This window comes from Eulemur rufifrons, chromosome 8, assembly GCF_041146395.1.
Source record: "Eulemur rufifrons isolate Redbay chromosome 8, OSU_ERuf_1, whole genome shotgun sequence".
Lineage (NCBI taxonomy): Eukaryota > Metazoa > Chordata > Mammalia > Primates > Lemuridae > Eulemur > Eulemur rufifrons.
In genome coordinates, this window is record NC_090990.1 from 32,607,876 (window position 1) to 32,621,542 (window position 13,667).

General features: G+C 37.6%; 1 protein-coding gene across 1 annotated transcript in view; it reads right to left on the reverse strand.

Annotated features, from left to right (window-relative positions):
- The window catches only part of EIF2B3 (eukaryotic translation initiation factor 2B subunit gamma), a 101,064-nt gene that overhangs the window by 63,711 nt on the left and 23,686 nt on the right, over positions 1–13,667 (reverse strand). The window contains exon 4 of the mRNA XM_069479866.1: positions 2,589–2,748. Coding sequence (XP_069335967.1) covers positions 2,589–2,748 — 160 coding nt within the window. The remainder of the gene's footprint in view (positions 1–2,588; positions 2,749–13,667) is intronic.

Below are 13,667 nucleotides of genomic sequence, written 5' to 3' on the forward strand. Positions count from 1 at the left end.
TCTGACATAGAACAGCAGCCAAGAGGCAGGCCAAATATACAATCTGAGAAATTGAGAATTCTTTTAAAAAATGCTTATCATTGAAATGCATAGCATTCTATGGGAGGAATTTAAAACTCAGTTATTTAGGTGAATCTTAGCCTTCAAATGTAACAAAATATAGATGGTATATTAGAGTTCAAACTTTTCTGTTACAAAGAATGAAAACCCAGCTGGGCACAGTGGCTCATGCCTATAATCTCAACACTTTGAAAGGCCAATGTGGGAGGATTGCTTGAGGCCAGGAGTTCAAGACTGGGCAACACAGCAAGACCCAATCTCTACAAAAAATTTAAAAATTAGCTGGGTGTGGTGGCGCATGCCTACAGTTTCAGCCACTTGGGAGGCTAAGGCAGGAGGATTGCTTGAGCCCAGGAGCTGGATGTTATAGTGAGCTATAAACAAGACACAGCACTCCAGCCTGGGCAACAGAGTGAGATCCCACCATCTCTTAAAAAAAAAAAAAAAAGAAAAGAAAAATCTTCCTAAAACATGAGACTGATTATGACATTGCCTTGTTTAAAATATTTCAACAAATCCCCACTGTTCTGGGGGTAAAATTCAAACTCTTTGGTCTGATCCCTGTATCTTCTCCAGTCCCATCTGCTTCCTTAGCCCCCATACTCACACTCCAGTTATAAAAAGTTGCAACTATATATCATACTTTTTCAAAGATGATAAAGGATCCAGCTTAAAGGAATTTCCATTGCCCAAACTGGGACAATTTAAGCATCAAAACATTTTTAAATGGATGGGTAGATAGGTAGTAGCCACAGTTAATTTAAAATAGAATTGTGTTGTGAATACATTAATAGTTAATAATAGAGTATTGTACATTTTCAAATTGCTAAGAGAGTAAATTTCAAATGTTCTTACCACAAAAATGTTAAGTATTTGAGGTGATGGACATGTTAACTTATTTTATTTAATTATTCCTTTATATTCATAAATTATAGCATCACTTTGTACCACATAAATTTATACAATTATAAATTGTTAATTTACAATAAAAAGGATTGTGAAAAGCTATGCATTTATAATGATACTTAGGAGATAAAAGTAAATTGAAAATATATTTAAAAGTTCTAATATCAAGAAGCATAACTACAATAGGATATTTTATTTTTAAGTTGATTTTCACAGAGGAGTATGAATAAAAGAAATAAAATTTATTATAAAATATATATGTTTATAAAGTCTGGATATATATTTGTTTCTATCTGTATAGGTAGAAAAGGATGAATACATGGAATTGTAAGCAAACCAAACCTTGCAAAAGCAGAAATTATATCAAGAACAAAGGGACTGACTAGTCTGAGTATCATTACATAATAACATAGAAAAAGTGTCCAGCAATTAATCTTCACCCGTGATCATATGATCACAAAAAGCAACTAGAAATAAATTTCAGTGCTATAATTGAGAATTATGATTTAACCAAATGTCCTAAAAAGGACAGCTAAAAATACAAACTAGATTATTAAAATCCTAAGAATGAAAGCTCTAAGTGGTTCTATTAATAATGGTAAGATATTAATAAACCTTATATAGCTGCTAATAATTATAAAAGACTATGCCAACATATAATAATGGCAAGATAATAGGTTGTATAATTCCGGCTAAGCAAAACCTAGAGGACACATCACTCCAGGGAAATACTTCGGAGAAAAAAATACATCATTACAAGAAAAACTAAATAAAAAAAACCCATAAAAGTACTACTAGAATCCTCAGAGAATATCAAAATAAGTATGTTATAATCCTAGGAAGATAAACATGATTAATAACTGAAGTATCCAAAAGAATCAACCATGCTAAATTGGTAATAATAATTTTAATTGCTTAAAGGTATTTAATAAAGTTTGTAATTAAAGTTTAAATATTTAAAGAAATTGATTTTAAATTAGATTTTTTTTTTTTTTTTTTTTGAGACAGAGTCTCACTCTGTTGCCCAGGCTAGAGTGAGTGCCGTGGCGTCAGCCTAGCTCACAGCAACCTCAAACTCCTGAACTCAAGCGATCCTCCTGTCTCAGCCTCCTGAGTAGCTGGGACTACAGGCATGCGCCACCATGCCTGGCTAATTTTTTCTATATATATTTTTAGCTGTCCATATAATTTCTTTCTATTTTTAGTAGAGATGGGGTCTCGCTCTTGCTCAGGCTGGTCTCGAACTCCTGAGCTCAAACGATCCGCCCACCTCGGCCTCCCAGAGTGCTAGGATTACAGGCGTGAGCCACCGCGCCCGGCCAGATTTTTTTTTTGTTTCTTAGATATATGCATTCAATTATTTGAACCTTAAATACAATGCAAATAGTTCCAAATGCTCTTCTTTGCATACAAAAGGACATTACAGAATCTAATCAATAACTATAAACATTTTTAAGTTAGGGACTGTCTGTGTCTTATTTGACTTTATGTCATCAACTCCTAGCATAGTATCTGAGGTACATAGTAGGTTCTCAATAAATGTTTCTTACATGAAAGCATGAATGACAATAACAATTATGAAAACCCAACAAACAAATAAATCAAACTCCAAGCTTCCTTACCTGCTTTTTTTTTCCCCTTTTGACCGGGAACTGGTTCTAAGCTATCTTGGCCTTTTCTCATTAACATAGCAAGTGATGCATCATAAGCTCTGAACAGGTCCACAACCTCATGTAAAGCAACATCTGTTATCAGATCACAGCTCACAACCAGCACATCTGTCTGTCAAATGGAAAAGGGAAAAATCTGTATCACAAAGGACAACAGATAACAAAAATCATCACAGGATAAACTTAGGATGGCTTAGAAGAACACAGAACACACAATACTTTTCAAATATTTTTTATAGCAAAACAAGTGAAATAAAGTGGGGTTGTTCTAGTTGAATTGTGCTGGGGAGGCTCTGGAATCTCTGCCTCTCCCTTGTGTACCTCATGAACTGTGGGGGTAGTCCCTGAGACACCTCTGGAACCCTAGGCTCTAAGGAACAGAGTCTGAAAACCACCACATTATCTATTTCTATGACTATGGAATAAATGATTTTATATTTATATATCTCTTTAGAGTTTAAAAAAGATTTTCACAAAGTGTGATGATTTAATATGGTTATAAAACACTATAGAACAATCACTTTGCTATAGTACTAGGAAATAACAAGACGAATATAATATAATGCCTCATTCTTTGGGAACTTGTATTCTATTTTTATTATTTTTTATAATTTATTATTATTATTATTATTATTTTTTTTTTTTTTTGAGACAGAGTCTCACTCTGTTACCCAGGCTAGAGTGAGTGCCGTGGCGTCAGCCTAGCTCACAGCAACCTCAAACTCCTGAGCTCAAGCGATCCTCCTGTCTCAGCCTCCCGAGTAGCTGGGACTACAGGCATGCACCACCATGCCCGGCTAATTTTTTCTATATATATTTTTAGCTGTCCATATAATTTCTTTCTATTTTTAGTAGAGGTGGGGTCTCGCTCTTGCTCAGGCTGGTCTCGAACTCCTGAGCTCAAACGATCCGCCCACCTCGGCCTCCCAGAGTGCTAGGATTACAGGCGTGAGCCACCGCGCCCGGCCTATTATTATTTTTTTTAGAGACAGGATCTTACTCTGTTGCTCAGGCTAGAGTGCAGTGGTGCGATCATAGCTGACTGCAGCCTTGAACTCCTGGCTTCAAGAGATCCTCCTGCCTCAGCCTCCTGAGTACCCATGACTACAGGTATGTGCCATCATGCCTGGCTAGTTTTTCTTTTTTTTTGTACGGACAGCGTCTTGCTGTGTTGCCCAGGCTGGTTTGAACTCCTGGGCTCAAGTGGTCCTCCCACCTCGGCCTCCCAAAGTGCTGGGATTACAGGGGTGACCCACCACACCAGGCCAGGAATTCACATTCTGTAGTGAACACTTTTTTTTTTTTTTTTTTTTTTTTTTTTTTTTTGAGACAGAGTCTCACTCTGTTGCCCGGGTTAGAGTGAGTGCCGTGGCGTCAGTCTAGCTCACAGCAACCTCAAACTCCTGGGCTTAAGCGATCCTCCTGCCTCAGCCTCCCGAGTAGCTGGGACTACAGGCATGCGCCACCATGCCCGGCTAATTTTTTTTTTTTTTTGTATATATATTTTAATTGTCCATATAATTTCTTTCTATTTTTAGTAGAGACGGGGTCTCACTCTTGCTCAGGCTGGTCTCGAACTCCTGACCTCGAGTGATCCACCCGCCTCGGCCTCCCAGAGTGCTAGGATTACAGGCGTGAGCCACCGCGCCCGGCCTGTAGTGAACACTTATGATACAACCTAAGGTATGTAAAAGCACTCATTTAATCCTTTAACAATAGCATGATAATGGTATTGTTATTATTAGTCTCTATTTTTATGGATGAGAAAAGTAACACCTACTACCCACAGTATTTGGCACATAGCAGGCATTTAATAACTGTTTGACAAATGAATGAATAAATTGATGAAAAGATTTTCTCATAGTCGGTTTTCTTTTTCTACTTTTATTTGCATTTATTTTATGCTGAATTTATTCTTGTGCCTTAAGTTTTTATTTGTTCAGTTTCTTCTGGGATATCTTTTTCTTCTGTGCAACCTCCTCTTCTGGTTTAGGAACAATTTGTTTCTTTTCAGTAAGGATCATCTCGATGTGGCAGAGGGAGTTCATACATGGGTTATTCCAACCGTGAGCTCTGTAAGTCCAGTGGCACATAGCAAGTGATGCATCATAATCTCTGAACAGGCGCTCTGTATACTTGGATATACTTAATGATCAGAGAATCTACATCTAAACCTATAAGTTCAGCATTACTCTCTGCATTTTAAGCATGTAGAGCAAAAATTCTGTACAGTTTTTGTGCCTAGTGGTGGGTTTTCTCATTATAATTCTAATAACTCATTAATTATAATAAAAACTAATAATGGTAAGTAATGTTTCTCGAATGCTTACTATTGGGCCAGGAATTGTGATACACTTTGCATACATTATTTCAACCTTTTTTTTTTTTTTTTTTTTTGAGACAGAGTCTCAGTTGCCCAGGCTAGAGTGCCGTGGCGTCAGCCTAGCTTACAGCAACCTCAAACTCCTGGGCTCAACCAATCCTCCTGCCGCAGCCTCCCGAGTAGCTGGGATTACAGGCATGCGCCACCATGCCTGGCTAATTTTTTATATATATTTTTAGTTGTCCATATAATTTCTTTCTATTTTTAGTAGAGACGGGGTCTTGCTCTTGCTCAGGTTGGTCTCGAACTCCTGAGCTCAAACGATCCACCCGCCTCAGCCTCCCAGAGTGCTATGATTACAGGCGCGAGCCACCGCGCCTGGCCCATTATTTCAACCTTTACAACAACACTATGCAGTAAGAACTATTATTATTAGCACTTTACAGATGAAAAAGCAGGTTTATAGAAGTTATCCCAGTGTCTAAGATCTAACAACTAGTAATGGCTATTCATATAACTAAAGAATCCGCATTACTAAATAATGTTTAAAGAAATAGAGCTTCACTAGTTTGAAGACCCATTTAAGAGAGGTTCTAGTCCGGTGTTATATACTAGATAGACCTAATGTCTTAGATACTCTAAATTTAGGTCTAATACCCAATATTGTAGGTACTAGACATCAGCTGGAATATCCTATTTTAAGACTAACCTTGATAAATTAAAAAGTATCAGTAAGGTCATCAAGATGCTGAAAGAGCTAGAAATCATGATAGCTGAGAGAACAGATGTTTAGTAGGGAAAGGAAAAGACTGTGTGCATAGGGAAGAGTAGGCAGGACAAGGAGTAGGATTAAGAAAGAAACAAATATTAATAACAGCATTCTCTAAATATCTGACAGTCTGAAGGACTGAAGGACTGAAGGACTAAATATCTGACAGTCTGAAGGAGCTACCCGAGTAGCTCAAGAGCAAAACTAAGAACAAAAAGTAACAACGAATAAAAGTAATTTCAGTTTTTCTATGTTAACTTTCTGTCAATCATAGTCTAAAAGCAAAATTTTGTAAAATAATGAATTTTCCATCACTAGAAGTGCTGAAGTAGAAACTAGATTATCACTTGCAATGATTCATCTATTTCACATTTATTAAGCAATTACTCTACACTTAGCCGGGTCCTTTTTTGGACCTAGAGGAAACTTGGACTAGAAAATATTAAATGTGAGTAGCTAAGCAAGGCTACTTAATATATTTTAAACAAATTTCTACCTACAGATTTTGCCATTGTGTTTTATCATAAATTCGGAGAACAGAGGTCCAAAAACAATCAACTAGAAAACAAATTCCTTAAAATGCAATTTAAATACACCAATGTTTCTCAATAGTAACTTAAGAGTTTCCCAGAGGTGCCTCAGGGAAAGCCAGATTCCTGCTGCCCTTCCTGAGCTAACCAGGACAACTCTTCTGTTATTAATTTTATCTTCTAGTCTTCTATATAAATTTTGGCTTAGAAAACCAATTCTGCTATTTTAAAAAGTATGAAAAACACTGGACTAAATTATTCCAGGTTCAAGAATAAAGTCAATATCTACATGGCAATTTCTATAAGTGGTTCCAACTTCTCTAAAATTTTAATTGAAAATCAAGATTCCTGCTTTGAGTGGGAAAATGGGTGACTTCAATTCATATTCTACTAAAGCAAAGAGTCTTGTTTGCTCAGAAAGTGAGACTCAACCATCAGAATGCCTTGTCTTGCTGCTTGAAATTTCTTATTCTGAATATAGAATCTATGCCAGACTCTCCATTTCTTTTTCTATATATAACTCATTATTTATTTATTTATTTTTTTGAGACAGAGTCTCACTCTGTTGCCTGGGCTAGAGTGCCGTGGCGTCAGCCTAGCTCACAGCAACCTCAAACTCCTGGGCTCAAGCGATCCTCCAGCCTCAGCCTCCCGAGTAGCTGGGACTACAAGCATGCGCCACCATGCCCGGCTAATTTTTTCTATATATTTTTAGCTGTCCAGATCATTTCTTTCGATTTTTTAGTAGAGACGGGGTCTCGCTCTTGCTCAGGCTGGTCTTGAACTCCTGACCTCGAGCGATCCTCCCGCCTCGGCCTCCCAGAGTGCTAGGATTACAGGCGTGAGCCACCACGCCCGGCCTATATATAACTCATAATTCATAGCATAAATAATTTTGTTTGAAGGCCTCTTAAAGTTAAGAAGCTCAAATTTGGATTTTTTTTTTCTACTCCTCTGCTTAAGGCTCTCTTAACTCTTTTTGGATCTTAACTTTGAGACTTAAAAAAAAAAAGTCCCTATAAAAATCTTCTTTTTAGGAAAAAAAATTTATAAGCCAACTCACCATCTAGGAACCAACAAACATTAACAAATCAGACCACATAAATGCAAGCTAAGGACAAAACAGGACAAAATAGCCTGCAGAATCCTACTTCTTCTAACAATGTGTAGAAAGACAGGGGCACAACATAGGCCATTGCTAAAGACATCCACACAATTGTCATTACAATGGCACAGAAGGTGCCCCATTTCATCATAATGAAAATATGTTTGCAGAGGAAAATCTCCTTTCTCTTTTTCTAAGTTTCTCTAATAAGATGACTGATTTTTAGAAGTTAACTGTTCTACAATAAATTGAATTAGTAAGTGTACTCCAAAGTGAATAAAATGACCCCAGTGCAGATGCCTCTGAAGTGGTGACAGTGTTGCCTTGGAAAATAAATGCTGCTATATCATTCAATATTTGCAGAAGTGTTTAAATCTGACAGTACTGTGAATGCCGAACAAGTTCTGCATAATTGTGAACAGGCTGTAGACTCATTTCTCTCTTTGCTTTTAGATGACTTTTTGCTAAACTGAACGCAAAATCCCTAAGGATCACAAGGAACAGAACCCTCCCCATAACGTCTGGTTGCCATCTGTTCTTAGTGTGAAAAGAAAGGCACTGGTCTGAAAGAGCAGGGCTCAGGATACAGATGGAGGTGCTGTTCCACTAGCCCCTCTCCTGCCTCTGTTCCCAGAGAATGCACCATGTAAGAGTCATTGAGACTAGACACATTCCCATTTTCTTTGCAACTCCACCACTTTCAAAGGAAAGTCTTTATTGTCTGATCAATGTACTTTGTTTCCAAAGCTGGAATCCTGGAAGAAACAAAAGTCTAAAAAGAAAACTAAGCCATCCTTGTACCTTTGTAATACTATCTTTCTTTACATTTTTATAAAAGTTATAATAGAAAGAAATGGCCATTATTTTGATATTGAATCTAAAAATGTAAAGCCCATTCTAGAAATGCAAATGGCCTTCTACTAACTGGAACACAAAGGTAGAAAGTGGAAAAACTGATAAGAACCGGAGAAGTATATTTAATCATGTGTGACCACAAGCCATGAATAAACATGGACTGTTTGGACTGTGAAGCAACTGTGTATCTGAAATGCAGTTAACTTGAAAGTTCCCTGAACATGCCAATCCACAGCATGTGTTTCATGGGACCAGTTCTTTTCTAACACCAACAGTATGCCTCTTCTGCACAGACCAACTGAATTCCAAAGACCCATTCCAACAGTCCCCAGTATGCCTCATCCCAAGCCTGTTCCTCCAGAGAAGCCAGGGCAATGTCAAGAGCAAAAAGCACAGTTCTGAAGGACAGCAAATGTGTGCATTGTTGACAATACAGAAACATACAGGGGTTTCCAAGGGAAGGCAGCATTTCAGTGTTTAGGAAAAAATTAAGACACCATGGAATTCAAAACGCAAACTGCTGCCAGTTAGTCTTGACTAAAGCAAACAAATTAAGCTCAGAAAATGCAATTACCAAGCTATGGCAAAGCCCAGAAATCTCTCATTATAAGAACATTTTTAGTCAAGCCAAAACCACCGAGTAAAACTAGAGGAAAAAAAAAACAAAAGTTAAATCAGAAAACCGGATGTATGTGTGTGTGGCTATAATGGTGAGATGGGAGGTGAACAGAGCTACTGGGAATAGCCTCTTTTCTTTTCCTGGCAGCTGTTCCATGAGAGATTGTTATAAATAACACAATCTGGCAACTGATTCTTTACAACAAGGAGAAAGAAAAACACACTTACTCCTCTGGAAAAAAATTGTCAGGGCAAGGTAACTACTATGCTTTTACCTACCCAGCACTTCCACAAATAATGGCTATGATCCAAATCACTTCCCTGCACTCCACCCCTGCCCATATGGAAATAATGAATTCAAGCTACTTGGTATGACTATGAATGGTCACAATTTACATTTTCCTATGTGGTCCAATCCCAATCCAATCCTCAAGACTAGTTTGTGCTTTAATAAATACCTATGGCTAAATGCAGTGGAGACCTCATTGTTTCAGTTTTGGTTGAAAATGCTTGGAAAAGATTCCCAGTCTATAGTCCTCAAAGTGTAAAGCCAAGAGCCAACTGCCACTTTGTTTTCACTGAGGTTGGGGCAGTAGGTGCAGGAATGACCAACTCAGCCTATAAGTAAGACATGGGATAATCCTCACCCTCACAGCTAAATACCTTTCCTATGTTCCTTAGCTCAATCACACAGTGTCACACCGGGTGCAGTGGTGTGGAGCTGAAAGGAGAGGATCACTTTAACCCAGGATTTCGAGGCCAGACTGCATAACATAGCGAGACCCCGTCACAGAAAAAAATCATAGTGTCACTACCATCCAGGATCTGATGTCAGAAGTCTGGCCATAGTCCAGGACTGAAGTCCTCCCTCTCCTGTGCCTAGTCCCCTACCCTAACATGTCACTGGCTCCCTAGTCTTCCCCTTTATCTCTATTGCACTGCCTTAGTTCAAGCCTCAAAATCTTTTTCCAGTCTCTGAACTGGTCTCTCTTACTCCAGTTTTTCCCTATTCTAATCCATACTCCAATTTCACTCCTTATGTCATTTCCCTGCCTAAAGACGGCCTAAAACAGTGTTTTTCAAACATTAAAAAAAGAAAAAGCTGAATGAATTATAGCTTGCTTTTTAAATTTATTTTATTATAAAATACACAGATCACTATAATGATACATGCGTGTTTGTTTTTTTTTTTTCTTTTTTTTTTGAGACAGAGTCTCACTCTGTTGCCCTGGCTAGAGTGCCGTGGCGTCAGCCTAGCTCACAGCAACCTCAAACTCCTGGGCTCAAGCGATCCTCCAGCTTCAGCCTCCCGAGTAGCTGGGACTACAAGCATGCACCACCATGCCCGGCTAATTTTTTCTATATATATTTTTAGTTGTCCATATAATTTCTTTCTATTTTTAGTAGAGACAGGGTCTCCTCTTGCTCAGGCTGGTCTCAAACTCCTGAGCTCAAACGATCCACCTGCCTCAGCCTCCCAGAGCGCTAGGATTACAGGCGTGAGCCACCACACCTGGCCGATATATGCTCTTTATATAACATATATAAAAATAGGCATTTTAAAAGGAAAAAATAAAATTTTAAAAACTAGAAATTCTAATATTTTCCTCATACTCAATCCTGTACATGCCCTGGTTTTCAGAACATCCCATTTTGGAGATCACTGCTCTCACAGGTTTAAGTTCAAATTCCTTAGCACAACACTAAAGCTCTTCAAATATGACTCCACCTACCTAATTCAGCCTTCTCTGCCATAATTCCCCTCCACATAGCCAAGATTAACTTGATAGAGCAAATTGCCAAGATATATTCCCTATGCTTTCTTCCCACTCTTCTACATATTCATCCATCAAGATTCAGGTATTGTCATAGTTACTAGAAAGGGCAGAGCCAATATATTATCTCCCCTGGAGAGGAAGCCTTTTCTGATACATTACAGACCTTAAATCACTAATTGGATTACATATATATTTTTTCCATCTAGATTCCGAGCCCCATAGGAGCTCTTTTATCTTTGTATTCCCATTTATCAACTTAGTGCTGGCAAACAAATATCAGTAAATGTCAGCATTCTTCCTGTTACCTCCTTTTCTTTGTTTGACTCAAAGATTAAAACATTCGATTTTAGACATTTAGAAATGGCACAAATTCTGACAGAGGTGAATACCCCCTTTGTAGAAACTGTAACTGTTCAGAGTTAGGGCAGGAGCCACAGAGGTAACTTTGCAGTCCCCTAAAGCAAGAAGGTAGAAAATTAACCTGCAAAGAAGAAAAAGGCAGAGCTGTCTGAAAGGAAAGAAATCAGATGCAGCAGCTGTCCTAGAGGGCATGGCTGAAGAGTGATATGCTTGCTAGATTTACAATTTTAAAACGGAGATTCAACATTTATAGTTCTAATATTTATAGTTCATTCACGTTCCCAAAGGAAGTTTTCCTCTTCAGGTTAAGAACAAATAGTGAAATTCTATTCGTGTTTACTGTGTGAAGCTAAGAAGTAAGCAAGCATATATTAATTTCTAATTCTGTTAAAATGAATTCTCTATAAAAATACTGGCCACTTCTCTTTCAGGATTTGGATATATGCAATTTAATTTTAATCTCCAAATACACAGATTTGGAATACAGAAAAAAACAAGGGCTTTTATGTTCTCTCAAAATTTTCACTCTAAAATAATTTAATAAACTGAATTTATATTAAACAATTTCATCCTTTTCCTTTGGTCAGACACAAATGCCCCATGGAATAAAAATATCTCCACTTTATTAGTCTAGTAAAACAAACATTTCAAGACCATAAAACATGCTCTTACAATTACATTACATATTTTCTGACTGAATTTGGATTTCAATTTTGTCCTGGAGCACAACACAGAAATATTGTCCAGTTTACTTGGAAACCAGAAAGTTTGAGAGAAGGTCAGCAGAGGGTGTCTAGCGGCTGTGATAAAGGGGAATTTATAACAATGAGAAAAAGATAATTAACAAGTTTTTTGTTGTTTTGTTTTTTATTTCATAGTATTATGGAGGTATAAGCACTTTGGTTCCATAAATTGCCTTTGTACTGCCCAACAAGCGTGCCCATCCCCCAGACATTGGGCATAGCATCCATTAGGTATGGATTTACCCATCTCCTCTGCTCCCCAACCACCTGCCCAACACCCTATGAATGTTACTTCCCATATGTGTACATTGGTGCTGCTCAATTAATACCAATTAAATGGTGAGAACATGTGGTATCTGTTTTTCCATTTTTGCCATACTTCACTTAGGAAAATGGGCTCCAGTTCCCTCCAGGATAATAGGTAGTTCCTTTTTTATGGCTGAGTAGTACACCACATTTTATTAATCCACTCATGTATTGATGGGCACTTGGGTTGTTTTCAATCTTTGCAACTGTGAATTGTGCTGCTATAAACATTCAGGTGCAGATGTCTTTTTTATAAAATGTCTTTTTTTCCTTTGGGTAGATACCCAGTAGTGGGACGGCTGGATCAAACGGTAGGTCTACTTTTAGTTCTTTGAGGTATCTCCATATTACTTTCCATAGAGGTTGTACTAGTTTGCAGTTCCACTAGCAGTGTATGAGTGCTCCTATCTCTCAGCATCCATGCCAACAGTTGTTGTTTTGGGACTTTTTGATAAAAGCCATTCTCACTGGAGTTAAGTGATATCTCACTGTAGTTTTGATTTGCATTTCCCTGATGATTAGAGATGTTGACCATTTTTACATGTTTATTGGCCATTATTCTATCTTCTTTTGAAGTTTCTGTTCATGTCCTTTGCCCACTTTTTAATGGGGTTGTTTGATTTTTTTCTTGTTGATTTTCCTGAATTCTATACAGATTCTAGCTATCAGCCCTTTATCAGATGTATAGCATGCAAATATTTTCTCCCATTCTGTAGGTTGTCTATTTGCTCTAGTGATAGTTTCTTTGGCTGAGCAGAAGCTTTTTAATTTGATCAGGTCCCATTTATTTATTTTTGTTGCTGCTGTGATTGCTTTGGGGGTCTTCTTCAAAAATTCTTTGCATAGGCCGATGTCTATAAGAGTTTTTCCAACATTTTCTTCTAGAATTCTTATGGTTCCATGCCTTAGGTTTAAGTCTGTTATCCACCGTGAGTTGATTTTTGTGAGAGGTGAGAGTTGCAGATCCTGTTTCAGTCTTCTGCATGTGGCTATCCAATTTTCCCAGCATCATTTATTGAAAAGGGATTCTTTTCTCCAGTGTATGTTTTTGTCTGCTTAGTCAAAGATCATATGGCTACATATGATCATATATATGTTTTATATCTGGGTTCTGAGTCCTGTTCCATTGGTTTATGTCTCTGTTCTTGTGCCGGTACTATGCTGTTTTGGTTACTATAGCTTGTAGTATAGCTTGAAGTCTGGTAAATTGATGCCTCCCAATTTGCTCTTTTTGCTTAAGGTTGCTTTAGCTATACAGGGTCTTTTCTGGTTCCATATGAAGTGCAGAATTATTTTTTCCAGATCTGCGAAAAATGATGTTGGTATTTTAATAGGGATTGCCTTGAATCCATAGTTCACTTTGGGCAGTACAGACATTTTAAAAATGTTGATTCTGCTGATCCATGAGCAGGGTATGGTTTTTCATCTGTTTACGTCCTCTGCTATTTCCTTCCTTAGTGTTTCATAGTTCTCCCTATAGAGGTCTTTCAACTCCTTAGTTAAATATATTCCTAGGTATTTTATTATTATTTTCTTTGTTACTATTGTGATAGGTATTAAGTCTTTGATTTGGTTCTTAGTTTGACAGTTGTTGGCATATATGAATGCTATTGATTTGTATACATTGATTTTGTAACCTGAGAC